Source organism: Protopterus annectens, chromosome 6.part0 (genome assembly GCF_019279795.1).
Source record: "Protopterus annectens isolate FY-2018-M chromosome 6.part0, PAN1.0, whole genome shotgun sequence".
NCBI classification, from domain to species: Eukaryota; Metazoa; Chordata; order Ceratodontiformes; family Protopteridae; genus Protopterus; species Protopterus annectens.
Window position 1 is genome coordinate 485,152,903 of NC_056737.1, and position 16,530 is coordinate 485,169,432.

At 41.1% G+C, this 16,530-nt stretch overlaps 1 protein-coding gene across 1 annotated transcript in view; it reads left to right on the forward strand.

Annotated features, from left to right (window-relative positions):
- Positions 1-16,530, forward strand: part of CDAN1 (codanin 1) — a gene marked incomplete in the record, with an annotated part of 1,645,523 nt that overhangs the window by 1,320,704 nt on the left and 308,289 nt on the right. Inside the window, 1 exon segment of the mRNA XM_044074210.1 lies at positions 7,022-7,129. Coding sequence (XP_043930145.1) covers positions 7,022-7,129 — 108 coding nt within the window.

Consider the following 16,530-nt stretch of genomic DNA (forward strand, 5'->3'; position numbering starts at 1 on the left):
GAACCTTGCGGGACTCCTAGAGTAATGGGCAGAAGTGGGGAGAGTTTTTCTTGCCATAATACTACTTGTTGACAGCCATCCAGTTAGTCTTGAAACCAGGCTGTTGCTGCCTAGCTGAGGTTTAGATCAGCTAGGACATTTAAGAGTTTGGTATGTGATACAGTGTCAAATGCTTTTGACAGATCGAGGAAAGTTGAGGAAACTAGATTACCTTCACTGCGGAGCTGGTTCACGGTATTGGTAAAACTCACTAGGGCTATAGTAGTGCTATGATTAGGTCGGAATCCATGTTGTGAGGGAGGTAGCAGATTGTTGATAGATATTGTAGTAGCTGCAAATTAATGCATTTTTCCAGGATTTTAGCAAGGGGAGATACTATGGCTATGGGACGATAGATCCCTTGAGTTGCCGCCTTTGTGACGTGGAATTATGTGTGCAGTTATCCAGAGTTTGGGTGTTTTCTGAGATAGAGCGGTTTATTAGTATAGAGGCAGGGACTGAGAATGGCATCAGCTGCTATTTTCAGGTATTCAGCTGGCAGGTTATTTGCAGCCAGAGTAGTTGGCTTGACTTTAAGATTTTTTTTTACAGTAGCAGTAGGGACTGGTTGAAAGTTAAAGCTGTTGAGATCATGTATTAGTGGGGATAATTGGGAGATGGGAGAGAAGTTAGTATTTAAAAGGTCTTAAATGGATTCAGTAAAGTATTTGTTAAACAGAGTTGGAATATCATCCTTTCTATTGGATAAGTTTGGGGGTGGGGTGATGGTTTGACCAGGATGCAGTATTTTATTTATGGCTGAATGTTACTTTCAAAGGTGTCTTACTGCATGTGACTAACATCAGATGTAAAACCTGAGAAGGCGTGTGCTTTAGAAGATGCTTATAGGAAGCCCATCCAAGTTCTAGTCATTAGCTTGTGTTACATTTTCTAACGTGTTTTTATTCTAGAAAGTCACAGGGAAGTTGGTTGTTAACTTGTTTACACCTGACGTACACTTGTCGACATCAGCAGACATAAAATGTGCAGAATTAGAACACGCATTTATTATTTGAACCATTTATTCTGATGGGTGTTGTGGAGAGATTAGAATGTTGCTATTTTAATGTTGTAATGTCATGTTGTCCTGTCTCACCGTATTTCTTGCAGGTTGGGTTCGAAGCTGTTCACGGCTCTGACAAAGCCAAGTACTAAAGCTCGAGAGCTTCCACTGGCATGAGGGTAACCTCTTTCCCATGATGCTGTGGGGCCACATCGCCCAGATCTCATTTGCCATTCAAGCTATCGAGAAGTGTTCCTGCTGACTCATTGGCTAAGTATAGTTTTTTTCTAATTCTTTTGCCTAAAGTTTCTCTCTCTCTGCTACCTTTCTTTCCAGATGGTTGGTTTTCGTGTTTTCTGTATCAGGTCTTTGTAGTTCTTAGTTTTTCCCTTCCCAGCTACTAGTGAGTTTCATTTAACTTAGAGGGCTCGTTTAAGTTAGAGGGCCGCTCCCCCTTATGGTTAGAATCCGTTTGAGTTGGAGGATTCTTATACCTTCCCCCTTCTTTCTTGCTGCTACACTTTGTTTAAAAGAAAAAATAGTATATTAATATTTGTATCTGTATTCTCTTTTTCTGTGATTTATAGTGGTAGTTATAGTTTGTTGTGCTTTTTTTTCCAGTTATAGCTTTTATTTTAGTCACTTAGTTAATTTGCTTGGCTGTAGTGTTGGACAGGATGTTTAAAGATGAGGAGAAGGAACCCAGGAAGCATAAGCAGTCAGGGTCCAAGAAGTGCAATAAATGCACTCAAAAAATGCCTCATATGGATGGGCACACAAGTTGCATTTACTGCCTCGGTGCCATCCATTTACAGGGCCCCTGCACCATATGTCACGCATTCAGTAGCAGGGTGCTCCATGACAGAAGGAGTAAGTTGATGGCAAGGGGTTTATTGAAAGGGTCCTTTCAAGAAGCTTTAGATACCTAGAGCTCCAAATCTTCCTCCCCTTCTTTAACCCACACTAAATCATTGAAAAGACCGGCCTCTACAGCTCCAGTTTCGGACCCACCAAAGCAATTGGTTGCATCAGAACCGAAGGCTCTCGATTCCGACACGTCTAAAACTAAAGAATCTTCTTCAGCGCCTAGAGTGTCCATGGAGCTGATAGATATCAAGGAGTCGGTCTTCTTTATTGGAGCTGATATCTCCAACACTGAGATCTCCTATATTAGAGAGAGGCAGATCTCCTTCCTTGTCCACCTCTTCTTCGAGGAGTTTATCTGATGATGACTTGAAGCAGTTAGTGAAGAAATTGCTCCGAACACTGTACCTGGCTAAAATGTTGTCGTCTCCAGCCCCAAAGGAATTGGAGCCACCCCATTCTGCGCCTGCCTTTTTGATTCTTCCGATCACCCTGAAGTCTTCAGAGCCAGAGAGATTGGATCTGATAGTAGCAGAACCATCGGCACAGACACTACCTTTGGAATCTTTGGATCCTACCTTGACTCTGATGTCCTCTGCTCCTTCCAGTGTACAGGAATCTAGGAGCCCATGCTCATTAGTTGGGTCTGGGGAGGAGACTCGGGGCTGACAGTTTTCCGAGCTGACTCTACCTCTCAGTGCCTCGGCTGAGTTGAGCTCAGCTCCTACCTCAGTTTTGGAGCCACCAGCTCTGCCTCGGAGTCGACCTTCTCTCTTTTTGGAGTGGAGAGTCCCTTTGGAGCGGGGCGGTGGGGCTTTCAAACTGATGGAGAGCGTGCTTTCTCCCCAGACAGCCCCGCTGTCGAAGCCAACCTCTCTTCCCTCCCAGGTCCCAGTGTCTTTTCTCAACACCATGCCCTCCCAAGGGTAGAAACCCAGAGCCGCAGGAGGCCCCTACAGGCGGCATTGTCTCTTCCGAAACTTCTCCGGAGTACCCCTCCGAAGTCCCTAGGAAGAGACTGTGCAAGTGGAAGCACATAGAGTCCCCATAGTCTGTCACTTCTGATACCGATTTGGATGGCTCTGAGGGGTCCCCACGGTCCCCCTCTGAGGATGTCTGTCCGATATCCTTGAGATCCTGAAACAGAGGGGTGGCTGGAAGTCCACCAACCTTCAAAAACTGAATTGGTATACCTGGAGGCTTTTGGATCTCGCCCTTCCACCTCCTGGGTGACTCCCCCCCCATTTGACCAACTACTGGGTGTCATTTCTCGTAATGCCTGGACATCGCCTGATACAGTGGAGCCTGTTCTGAAGAGGCCCAACAAATTTATTACTGCTCCCACAGAGAAGAAATTCCTGACTGAAGTTATCCCTGTAGATGTGATGGTGGTGGTGACGGCGGCCACTAAGAAGGGGCTATCGGAGACTACCTTGTCTGTCCATCCTCCTAACAAGGAGTCTAGGACCATGGACAGATACGGAAAGTGTGCCTTTTCTTCAGCGGCCTTCACCTTATGGTCTCTGAATTACCTTACCCACTTTAGGAGACTTGAAAGGGCTCTCCTCAAAGAGCTTGGAGATAACCTTCAGGGTGCTGTAGCTCAGGGCTCTACGGACAAGTATCCTCACAGCTCTCCACCCTCAATTCCATAGTTAACTCCTCCATGAGACTCATTTCATATGCGGCTGATGTAGCGAGTAGAGCAGCAGCGTCAGGAATTTCCTTGAGGAGGCATTCCTGGATGCACCTTTGCAACTTTGCCAAGCCCTTCGTCTTCCTTCACCAGTGCCCCCTTTGATGGTTCATCCCTTTTTGGACCAAAGGTGAAAGAAACTTTGATCAGGGGCAAGCAGGACAGGAAGACCTTATCTGCCGTTGGAGTCCATTTCTCTGCCCCATCTAGACCTTATCCCAGAGGTCAAAAGGGTGGAAAGATGTGGTTCCACAAGTCCCAAAAAGGTTTCTCTGACATGTGGTGACTCTTCCCCCAGGTGCAGAGGGGGAAGTTATAATGGAAGACACCAACCTCATGGCAGGGGGGGGGGTCCACAAAATCAGGGCGACAGAGATGCATTCTCTGACAGGCCCTTCCAGCGCTCCTGAAAGGAGACCCGCCTGCTCTTCTCTGGAGGCAGTTAGGGGTCGATTGTCACTGTACCCAAACACCTGGCAAGAAATCTCCCAAGACAAATGGGTACAAACAGTTATATCCAGAGGCTATTACATAACATTTTCCATTCCCCCTCCGGTAAACCTGTCCTTACCAGATATTCCACCCAGTCAAAAGAACTACGCAACACGAGATACTCTCATTGCTAGAAGGAGTCATCCAAGAGGTCCCTGCAGGCCAAATGGGATCTGGAACTTACTCAGGATTCCTTTTAGTTCCAGAAAAGACAGGGGACTGGAGATCCACAAAGTAGTGAAGAAGTCAATGTTCCGGATGGTAACTCTGCAGTCAGTATTCCCGTTTATAGGGAAAGACAATTGAATGTGTTCAATAGATGCGTACTACCATATAAAGATGGACAGGCAATCCAGGAAACACTTGTGCTTTCGGCTGGGAGCCAGTCATTACCAATTTCGAGCCCTGCCCTTTGGTCTCACTATAGCCCCCAAAGTGTTCAAATGCATGGCAGTGGTCATGGCTCACTTGAGACATCAGGGATTCCATGTGTTTCCATATCTAGATGACTGACTCCTGTCCGCCACCACCAAGTATCTACTACTATGGACGAGTGACAAAACAATGTCACTTTGCGCCAAACTAGGCATCACAGTAAACTTAAACAAATCTGCCTTTTGCCATCTCAGCATATTACCTTCTTAGGCGTAGAGCTGGATTCAAGAAATATGACTACAGAACTTACCCCAGACAGAATACAGTCCCTTCGTCAGCAAATCAGGATTTTGATGTCAGAGGAAAGTTCAGGCCAGATATGTGCTGCAAGGTCTGGGTACCATGGCAGCAGCTATTCTTCTAGTTCCCCTAGCACAACTACACATGAGGGTCCTACAGTGGTTGCTATTTGCTCAATGCAAGATCTTCCTCTTTCACATCAGATTGTCATCACGAATTCTTGCAGAAAAGATCCCCTTTGGTGGCTGCAGATGGACCGGTTGTATCAGGGCCAACCCCTTGTCCTTCCTCATCCCAATGCAGTACTGACCACAGACGCATCCCAGATTGGTTGGGGGGCATTATCTGGGGATGACAGTCCAAGGCCCTATGGCAAGAATAAGAAATCTACTTGCACATCAACGTTCTGGAGATGAGAGCATTGCTCTGTGCGTTGCAGGGATTTCAGGACTCTCTACAGATGGGGACGGTTGCAATTCAAGCAAGCAACATATCAGTAGTGTGGTGCTTAAACAAACAATGAGAAACCAAATCCTACCCACTGTGTTGGGAGGCACAACGAGTTTGGCAATGGGCGATCATTATTCAACACTTTCTGATAACGCACATCCTGGGGAAATCCAACGTGATAGCGGACAAACTAAGCAGAGCTATTCTGTTTCCTCACGAGTGGTCCCTGAAAACAGAGATCATGGAAGAGATCTTACAAAAATGGGGCCAGCCTTGCTGCAACTTTTTCGCCACTTCCATGAATGCCAAATGCAGCAACTACTTTGCCCTCATTCCTCGTCCGGGGAAGTCACCATTATGTCTCATGGGTTACGTATAACTTTCCTTAAAGGCACTTTTTTACTTCGACCCCCGATCAAAGAGCTCCTGCCCTTTGGGACCCAAGTCTTGTTCTAAACTCATTGATTTCACCAACATTTGAACCCGGGTCATCTTGTGATTTGAAGTTTTTGTCATGGAAGACTCTTTTTAGTAGGCATAACTTCTGCCAGATAGGCATCAGAATTACAAGATCTTTCTTTTTGTTTCCTCTTATATCACTTTCCACAAAGATAGGGTATCCATGAGAACTAATCCATCGTTCCTTACAAAAGGCTGTTCAGAGAATAATATAAACCAGCCCATTGAATTGCTCTTGTTTTTTTCCAAACTACAGCGACAAGGCAGAATATAAATTGCACCAGATGGATGTACATAGGCAGCTAAGCTTTTACCTGCATAGAACAAAAGGCTTCAGGAAACCCGACCAGCTTTTTGTCCTTTTCTGACAAAAAGAAAGGGTTACCAGTTTCCAAAGTAACTTTTTCAAAATGGCTGACTGACTGCATTTCTTTCTCTTCGCGTAAGAATAATAAACTATCACGTGGGAAGATAAAGGGACATTCCACAAGAGCAGTCTCTACATCCTTGGCCTTTCAGGCCAGACTACATGTAGAGACTATTTGTGCAGCTGCCACATGGGTGAGACTTCATACCTTTATCACTCATTACAAGTTAGATGTGGACTCCTGGAACAGGTCTTTCTTTGGATCCAGTGTATTAGAGTATTTTCTCCTGAGCCAACTTGGGATTAAGGTGCTAGGGACGCTATCCCAACCTGCAAGAATTACGAGATAGGACAACATAACATTAAGAAGTTATGTACTTACCATAACGTTCTATGTTTGTTGTCCATCTCACCTACATTCTTGCGTCCCACCCTCCTACCCCCCATCCTGCGTTCCTAGAGGAATGGTTGGACAAGTCTATTCTTATGTGCATAGTTATGATGATGGAGTCTCGGGGTTTTTTGTCTCATACAAAACATCTGTAATTGGATATAGATATGTTTCTGCTGTGTTTTTTTTGGGTTAGTCTAATCTTTCGCTTGCAATCAAGATTTGGGGATGTGGCCCAGAGCATAATGGGAAAGGGGTTAGCCTCGAGCCAGTGGAAGCTCTCGAGCTTTAGTATTCAGCCAAGTCGGAGCCATGAACGTCTCCGAACCCAACCTGCAAGAAGGTAGGCAAGATGGACAAACATAGAATGTTATGGTAAGTACATGACTACTTATTTTCTTGCTGTAGCAAATGTCTCAGTTTTGTAATATGATACATCATCCTTGTTTTCTGTTAGTATAACACTTGTGATGCAATTTTACAGGTTTAACACTGATATTTATTCCTTTGTTTTGCTTTCGTAGGAGTCTGTAAGATTCAAAATGGCATACAAGTACACAAGTAATTTTAAATATTTTTTTACAGGATTTCCTGTGTATTTCATTGGGTCCCAGGTCATACAATGAGAAGATTGAGTATGCTGAGCTAGTCAAACTTATCGGGAGGATAAGAAGTGCATTAATATGCCGGAAGGTAAAAGGAGTTGGGCACTTTGCAGCATGCATTGCAGCAACAATTGGTTTTCAAAAAACTTTTTTTTTTTTTAATATTATCATTACTGTTCATGAAAGAATAATTGAAGTCAGGAATGTGTAGTCTTTCTGAAAATCTCATTGCCCATGTTCATGGTGCCACATTGCTTCTGGCCAACAGCATTATTCCTCCACCAAGGTTAAGAAGCATGTACTACCCAGTATTACACAATCCTTTTATGCTGTTCACTGCTGTCTGGATATCCAATTAAAAAGTGCCTTCATTTAGTGATAGAGGAATATATAAGCCATCCAGACTTCAGACCATGCTTGATCATATGATTCCCAAACAAGATCTTCACAGTTTTGCTTTGGGCATTCAAGTAATGTTCCTGTAGATTCAGTAGTACCATCTGCAGACATTCATTTGAAGCAGCTCAAAGCCTACCAAACTATTTGCCATGTATGCGATGTGAATCAGACTAAAGATTGAAGATAACACACTTAATAAGAATTGTTAGAAGATCACTCTATCCTAAGATACACAACACAAAGAAGGAATTATGTAAGGGCTTCTTCATGAAGTCTGACAAGCTTGTGATGGCCTGTTCTCTTTGCTAGGTACATTTTAGTCCATTGAAATGTTCACCACTGGGTCTGCATCATAACTGTTTGGCTAGTTGAAGTTGATGTGAATAGTTGCCTTTCCAGGTACCTACTGTTTAAAGTTTCTGCAATCCCCTCGTACAAAGCTTTCGGGGATACTTGCAGTGGTTGAGGGTTTGAAGCAAGGATCCCCTGAGCCAGATGGAAGGGTCTGACTTCATTTCTTTGTTTATTTTTAGTCCTCAGTCGTATTTTCCTTTAACAGTTGCCCATTTGTTACCAGTCAAGGGACATGGATACCTGGAGCATTAGAGCTCTAGACATACCAGTTTTTGGTTCATTCAGCTGTTCCTCTCCAGACTTTGACTTTGGGAATGTATATTTTGTTATACAACTGTGTAACAAGTCATGCATATGCTAGTGCAGTGTTAGTCAGCTTACATATACTATAACTAGGCGTGTGTTGGTCTCCCAGTTCATGCCTCCTCCCCTAGTTCACATATGACCCCCCAAAACCACTACCAACACATAACTAGATTTTCAGCTTTCAACATCTAGTAGTTACATGTCAGCTGATAAAGATTCTAGGGAAATTAGTTTTTCTTCTCCTCCCTCTGAGTTGTATTTGTCCATAAAGACAGTGAACTCTGGAAACCATCTGTCAGTTACTTAACCATCTTCATTTTCTGTACCTTAAGACCATTTTGTGAGATTGGTGAAGGTAACTCTAGTATGGCAAGAAAACCCTTCTTCCTTCCACAAGCAATGATTCAATGCACATGTAGTCTGGAACTTGTAGATGAATGAGTCAGATCCCCCCAGTAGAGCCATTTATTTAGAGAAGCTGTATAAGCAGCCTGGAAACATCCTTATTCAGGTTTGCCTATGGTCCAATAAGGTAAATTGGCTTTATAGTGTTTATCCAGATGATGCATTTAAAAATACAGATAGTAATTGTAAGTGCTGCTTGGACCTGTTTGTTGTATTTTTTTCCTCTTTGGGAGCTGTCATAATGTAACTTTTTATCTTAGTGCTCAGTTGATAGCACTGTATGACCCATGATAGCTAACATTCCTCATTCCCTTTGGAGTCTGCAACTTTAATTAATTTCATCTATAACCCCTGTTACTCATCATTCTCAGGATTAACTTCTTGCACCTGCAGACAGCTTGTCTTCATGAAAATGTACTCGGCAAAGAATCTTTGTAAATACCACTCAGAAAAGAATGCACATTTGCCCTCGACTTCAGACCTCTCGACTCCACTGAACATTTCCCAGTGCAAAAGCAACAAGCTAATATGTTTGCAGTTGTAAGAAGCTTAGCACTTACAGGGCTTTTATGATTGTCTTATTTTTATAGCCTACATGCTTAAAAAACACCTGTTTATGGCTTAAGCCAAAGGTAGTAATCTGTACGTTCACCCTTATAAAATAAAAACAGGAAATATAATAATTCTACATATAATCGTGCATGTTTATACCCTGCGCTCACCGCAGCAGCTCAAGATTACATTAAACTTGCTTTTGTCCAGCCTTTTTAATCTTGTTATACTGTAAAATCTATATTTTTTACAACTAAAAAAGTGTTTAATACCTCGAACTCATACAACAGTCAGTGAAGACTTCCCCAGCATTTAAAATGCCCCTGATTGCACACTACACAAAATTTTACTGTATATATAATGAGCAGTTTATGTTGTGAAATATTTATACAAATACTAATAAGAACAAAACCTGTTTTATTTAGATTTCCCACTTAGTGTCTCTAAACTTTACTAATATAAAGTGGGCTATACGCTTTACAGTCCACCCAGAAGTTAAAATCAACAAAAGTCCTATGTTTTTCAGCCACAGCTTGCAAAACCATATTTCACAAATGTGATTAGATGCTTTACAGTCTTCCATTTATTCATTAATTTCATAGCTGCTGGTCTTCCAGTTCATCTCCAACTCCCAAAGCCAGACACTGATTAAAGTCCAAAGTACTGCTGATTCTTCTAGTCAACTCTGTGATTTATTTTCTTTCTGTCAAGCATTTTCCTTTGGAACATTGGAAAAGGTTTCACTCGCAAAGTCTCTCTGTGAACCTTACTGTCAGAAGAATGAGAAGAAGAGTTATCTTCTGCTTAGATTCACTGTTTGCTGGATAAACTTTATTTTTCTTGATAGCCTTTTCTGCATCATAAAAATGGTCTTCCAGTTAAAAACACTTTGAAAATGTCTGGATACAGTAGCTTGAGTCTCTCACCTGCCTGTCAACATTCCCTGATTGCTGGATACATTTGATTCTCTTCTGCCTGGTGTACATTGAATAATCACAGTCTATAAATACTCTGCTGCCTCCATTTTGTAAAACTTTGCCCTTCTTCCACAACTTTGTCAGGATCAACTCTTTGCCGGTAGATTGCATCTTTAGTAATATAGGTATTGGTTGCTTTCTCACAGCCAGGTTTGGAGCATTCACTCTATTTACCCTTTCAGTTAACATATTCTGCTGTGGAACATCAGTCCATTTGCTTATTTGTACTTTCATAAAATTAACAGTATGTTCCTTCCAGTTCATGTGGTACAGCAGAAGATCACAGGTTCTGTCTGTGTGTTTTGTCTTCTTACTCTATTAAACTGTTGTTCTTGAGAGACCTTGTAGTCAGCCAGCTTTTTCTTCATCAGACTCTGATTTTTTGCAGTTTTATCAGTTCATCTTAATGGCTAGCTAAAGCTTCTGTTTTCTCCAGCATTTTGTTGTTTGAATTAATATATTCCTTAAATGTTTCATTTATTTAATTATGTCTTGAGTACATTTGATTTATTTTTTCCTCTAAATTACAGGAAGCCATTTCTTGAACCAAAGCAGAAGCTTGAACTGCTTTTTGCTAAACAGCTGCAGAATCTTTCTTGGACAGTGTTTTCTGGTTGATTTTCTTTCAGGTTTTCCAAATTTCTTCTTTGCTGGCATCTAGGGAGTGTATTTACTAGCTAGTAACTGAATTTTGCAATACATAAATGTCACTCCTTTTTCTCATTTTCTCTTTTCACACTGGGAGAGCTGAAGTTATTCTGTTGATAAGCACGCAGCCATCTTGGAAATCTTACAAGTGTGCCATTGTATTTATTTCCTCTTTCATCACTATCGGAGCCCCTCTCATAGTCAGTGTTGTTGCTCCCTTTTTCTTTTGTACCTGATAGAGTTCTGAATATCCATCCTTACATGCTCATTTCTATCCATATGCATCCACTGTAACATTACTGTTTTCACCCTACACTTCTTTTTTTAAACATCTTTATTAAATCACAATTTACATGACATAGTATACATAAATTAATAGAAAACAAACCATAGTGAAATTTTCATTACTTTCATGTAGTACATACATTTTCTTTTTGACAATTGTTATTCACTAAAACATTAAGTCCTCAATTCCTGACTTCCATTAAACCTCACTCCTTGTGAACATCATTCCCTGTGTGGTGTTCATACAAATTCTGTTTATTCCATATAATTTGCCCCTTCCATTTTCAAAAGATCCCACATCCATTTTTGTATATCCTTTACATTTTTCAGTACTTCAGTTACAGTTGATTTCAATTTTGATTTCAATTTTCTAGTTATTGATTTTTAGGTGGCCAGTACTATTAAACTCGGTAAGGCCTTACTATGTCTTAAGTAATTCAGGTCCTGTGTCTCTGCTCAAAAGAATAATTTTCTTTGTTGCAACCATTTGCTCCCCCCAACATTTCTGATAAAGTACTTTGTATGGAATTTTTAAAATCTGCCATCTGGTTACATTCTTAAAAAGTGTCCCCAGTTACCTATCTCTTTCCATCATACCGCCTGTATTTCCTCTCTACCTGAGAAAAATTCTCTGAAGTCTGCATGGGATATAAAAATGCATATGCAAACACTTCTGAGCAAAAATCCTAAACCATCTGGACTTTGTTCATACTTGGGAGCCACACACACCTTAAATTGTTCTGTACTCTACACTTCTTAATATACTTCAGTGCTCTGTTTTTTGTCTGTACCAGCAAGGGTAACATAACATTTAATATTGGCAAAGTAGCCATTTCAATAAAAGCTGTTATTTCCACATACTAGTCATGGCAGTTCTTTTTAATGATTGGTGTATGCATGTACTCTGCAAGTTTTAAGCAATGTTTGGCAGGCTGCTGTTTAATATAGTTGCTTCTTGTTATCTCTGTTTTAGCCCATATTGCGTTTTCCTAGATTTTTCACTTCCAGAAAAACACCTAAGAAACAAGAAACTTAAATGCATTTTAAACTCCTGCAACCCCTTTTAACAAGTATCAGACACATATAACTATAATCAGTTTCCGTAGAGTGTGTACTCCTTTCAGTAGAAGCAGTTGCTTAGACTAATATTTATTCCTTTAAGTATTACGTATTCAAAAAGTAGGTTTAACCATACTGAAGTGGATGTTAGAGCCTGTCTTTCCCCTTATGTGGAATGCTGTCTGTCATTGTCTTTTTCTCCTGATAAATCTGAAAAAGAACTTGCATGCTTTACAGAAAACTTTAACTTTTAGCATTAAGAAGTGCACGGACTAACTATGAAGTAAATTTGCTGTATTTAATGCATTAAGTATTATGGTTGCTAAGGAGGCAGCTGCTTGAACTCACTTTCCACAATTTCAAACATTGTTTATTTTCACTGTTCTGTTTGCCAGTTTTTCTTGAAGATTTTAAATGTACTACACCTTGTACATTTCACTCAGAACACGTTGTTCAGACATCCCGGTTAATTGCTTACACTTGCAAACTCATTGTCTCTAACTAAAAGCATTTGCTAATGGAAAAGAACTGATAACTTTACAGAATGCAAGAAAGAACCCTTGTAGATTTCACTTAAGACCTCATGATTGATTAATTGCACCTGTTTGCTTAATTTCTTCAGCTGAAATCAGGTGCTGATGGACAAGTGAGCAAGTAGTAACTTTGCAAATGCAAGAAAGAACCACCATTTTTCATTCTTTTCATCATTTTATCCTCTTTATCAAATGTACTTGCATAAAAAAATCCTGTGTCTATCACTTAAATTAAGGACATTAATCTTGACGTCTGCCTCTATCAAAACAGGAGAAATTATCTTTTAGTTCTGCTTATTTTGTCATTGATGTACTTTTTCACTCCCGGTATCCCAATTTTAACGTGAGTAGATACAGCCTTTCCAACATGTTTGCAGTGTAAAGTCCTTCATTGTTCTAATTATTAGTGACATAAAGTGTTTTTTCTTTAGAGTCCATCCCACCAGTTTAATACAGTCTACGCGCATCAAGTCTTTTTCAGCCACTTGCAGAGCCACTGTTTAGACTGCCCAAACTACATCTATTGGGATTGATGTTTTATATTTCTGGTATTCACTGATTTTGCATTGTTGCTGATATCTTCATTATAATCTCAAACTCTCAGTCTCAAGTCCAGGGTACTCCAGATCTTTCCAGTCAGCTTCTTTTTTTTTTTTTTTTTTTATTTCCAATAATTTCCTTTGGAGCAATGGAAAGGGTTTCACAGGCGAAGTCTGTCTGTGAGCTTTATTGTCAGAAGAATGAGAAGCAAAGTCACCTTCAATTTGCTGTCTCAGTTTGTTTTTATTCTCCTTGGTGTGTTCTGCATCCACAAATATACTTTATCCATCATGGGAAAAATATTCTGAAAACAGCTGAGTGTATAGCAACTTGAATCTCACACCTCCAGCTCACCATCCAAAGACTGCTGCAGTAAACTTGCTTCTCTTCTACGTGGTGAACAGTGAATTATCTTTTTTCCATAAACACTCAGCTGTCAGCAATTTTTAGTTCTTTACTTTCTGCCACAGCAACTCATTCTGCCGTTATTTATCAATACTAAAGTAGGTCTTGGCTGCTTTGTTATAGCCAGTGTATCCAGTAAATTAACAAAACTTGCTGTAGAACACTACTCCCATTGCTTATTTATACTTTCATGAAATTAATGCAGTCTATTCCTTTCAGTTTCCCTGGAACTGCAGAAAGTCCATTATATTCTCTGTGCACTGTCTTCTAACTCTACAGTTTTTTGAGATCCCTTCACTTTCATTTCATTCTCTGATGTCTGCATTTTTATCAGCTCATTATATTCTCTGTGCACTGTCTTCTAACTCTACAGTTTTTTGAGATCCCTTCACTTTCATTTCATTCTCTGATTTCTGCATTTTTATCAGCTCATTATATTCTCTGTGCACTGTCTTCTAACTCTACAGTTTTTTGAGATCCCTTCACTTTCATTTCATTCTCTGATTTCTGCATTTTTATCAGCTCATCTGAATTTCTTAGGCTTCTATTTTTCCAGCCTTTTTTTTTTTCACGTGACTGTGTAGTCCTGTTGTGTCTCCCTTATTGTAAACTGCATTTTATTTTTTCCTATAAATCTGGATACAATTTTCTGTGCTAAAGCTGGTGTTTGTACTCCTTTTTGCTGAGCAGCTGCAAGGTTCTTCCCAGACCAAGCATTTTCTTCCTTTCTGATTTATTTTATTTCTTTCTTTTTAGAAATTTCTTCCTTGCTGGCATTCAGATGGTGCAATTACTAGATAGTGAGTGAATTTTACCCAAATTGATAACTTTTGCTGTCTTTAACAATTTTTTACATCAGGAAAGCTCTGATCAACCCCACTGCTTATTGTGCAGCCATTTTGGAAGTGCCATTCTTTGCACTGCTTTTAAGATGTGAGTAAAGGACCATCTCCACCTTCATTCTCTCAGTGAGAGAGGGGAATTCTGAAGATGCTAAGGTCCTTATGTCTGAAACAAAAACAGATGAGTTCTCTCTGCCATGTATCTCCTCGTTAGATGAAAACTTCTTTAGCAGATTCTTTGAGGATAATGATTTATATGTAGACTGGCCTACAGTAACTCCCCACCCTTTGCCTTATTCCCAAAAGTGCTGAGCCAGCATTTGAGAAAGATCTTTTTGTAAGCTAAATCAGCTGAATTTATCTCCCTTTGTATCTGAGGAAGTGAATTCTTTGTACAGCCTCTAACCAGAGGAATAGGATCATACTTAAACATCCTAAGGCAGGTTCTTTTGAGACCTTGAGAATAAGTTCTAGGGATGGCAGTATATTTTAACTTTTCCATAAGGAATCCAAAGATTTGGAAAGGTGCATCCTATTTTGCAATTTTTGGCACTCTAGTTCTCCTTAACTCTTTGTAACCTGTTCCAATTCAACTTCTGTCTTGGGGTTCATGACCTGGAAAGGCCTTCAGAGCTTCCTGATTCTTGGGTTAAGGAGTCTTTTGGGGGGCGGGGTGACGTTCACGTTATATGCTATAAGTTTGCCTTTGTTGATACTTTGACAAAGGCAGTATGTCCATGATCAGGCTTTTCCTTCTTTCCTTCCTTTCTTCCTTTTTTAAAAAAGAATTGGGGCAGGCTCTTCTGGGTGGATACCCCCTTTTGGAGTGAAGATTTCCTTTAGGCAAGGTTTCTAGGTCCTGACCACAGATATTCAAAAGAGGAAACTGATACTAACCACCTTGGAGTAGAAATTGACACCTTCACTACCCCAGATGTTCATCATGTTTCACTGTTGCAGTCATCACTGTAGGGTTCTTCCTGCCGGCAGGCAGTCCTCGGTTGGCCAGAATCCCAAAGTCTGGGTCCGGCGTCGGCTATTCAGTCATGCTCCCTGACGTCAGAGCGCTAGGAGTACAAAGCTGCCAGCCGACGCCATGTTCTCCAGTCTTTCTTGCCGTGCGGTGAAAGCAGTTTGCAAGTGCCGGTCGGCTGACTCCTGATATTTTTTCGTGCTTCAGTCCGAAGACTTACTTCTTCTTCTCAAAGCTATGTACCTCGTTGGGGAAACTTTTTTCTTGCTCCAGTCCGATGTCAGAAAAAGTTAATAATTGCATTTCTTGTGGGAAGCAAATACCTCATAAGGATTTCCATTCTTACTGTATTCCTTGTTTAGGCCCTGACCCACGATGTAGCTAGTTGTCGGTTTTGTGCTAGATTTAACCAACGTACGATTAAGCGCAGGTACGATTTTGCTTTTCACTACTTTGGCAGGCGATTTAATTATAAAATGTCGTCTGACACGCTTCCGACTACCGGAGTACACAAACGACGCAAGGATAAGGACAGGCCTCCGAGGTCCAAATCAGACGACGTTTTACAAGCAGAGCCAGCTACAGGTTCGGCCGTCGTCAGTGAGGCGCTTTCGCAGCCCCTGTCTTCGGCCATTTCAGAACCGATTGCCGAAACAGACTCCCACGAGGAGCCAACTAGGCCTTTGAGCACTCCAGCTGCTGGACCTTCGGACAATGCTCCCTCGGATGGGTCCGGAGCCACTGTGCAGGTACCGGCTTCTGAGGGGGTTTTCAGGCCTACACAGCTTCTGATAAAGGCAAAGCCAAAGGCAAAGACTCCTACTAAATCTAAGACACCAGCCCAGGCCTCTTCTGATTCGGGACCGAAATCTCAGAAACAGCTACTTAAAATGGCGGAGGACTTACTAACCATGATTAGGGATTCACATCCCCCTCCAGACAAAAGGCCAAGGCAAGAATTGGATTATGAATCTTCTGATCAGGCATCTATTTCTTCAGTGTCTTCCTCTGAACAGGAATATACTTTCCCTCCTTATGAGGATTCTGATGCTGAGGAATCAATTCCATCAGCTTCTACCCCTGAGGATTTTTCTTTTGGGGAAACTTTACATGACATGAGGGAACATTTTCACTGGGAAGGACAGGAGTACTCAGAATCTAAGAGAAGGCTTAGGGATTTCCTTCTTCTTCCCCAACATAGACCCCTGGCT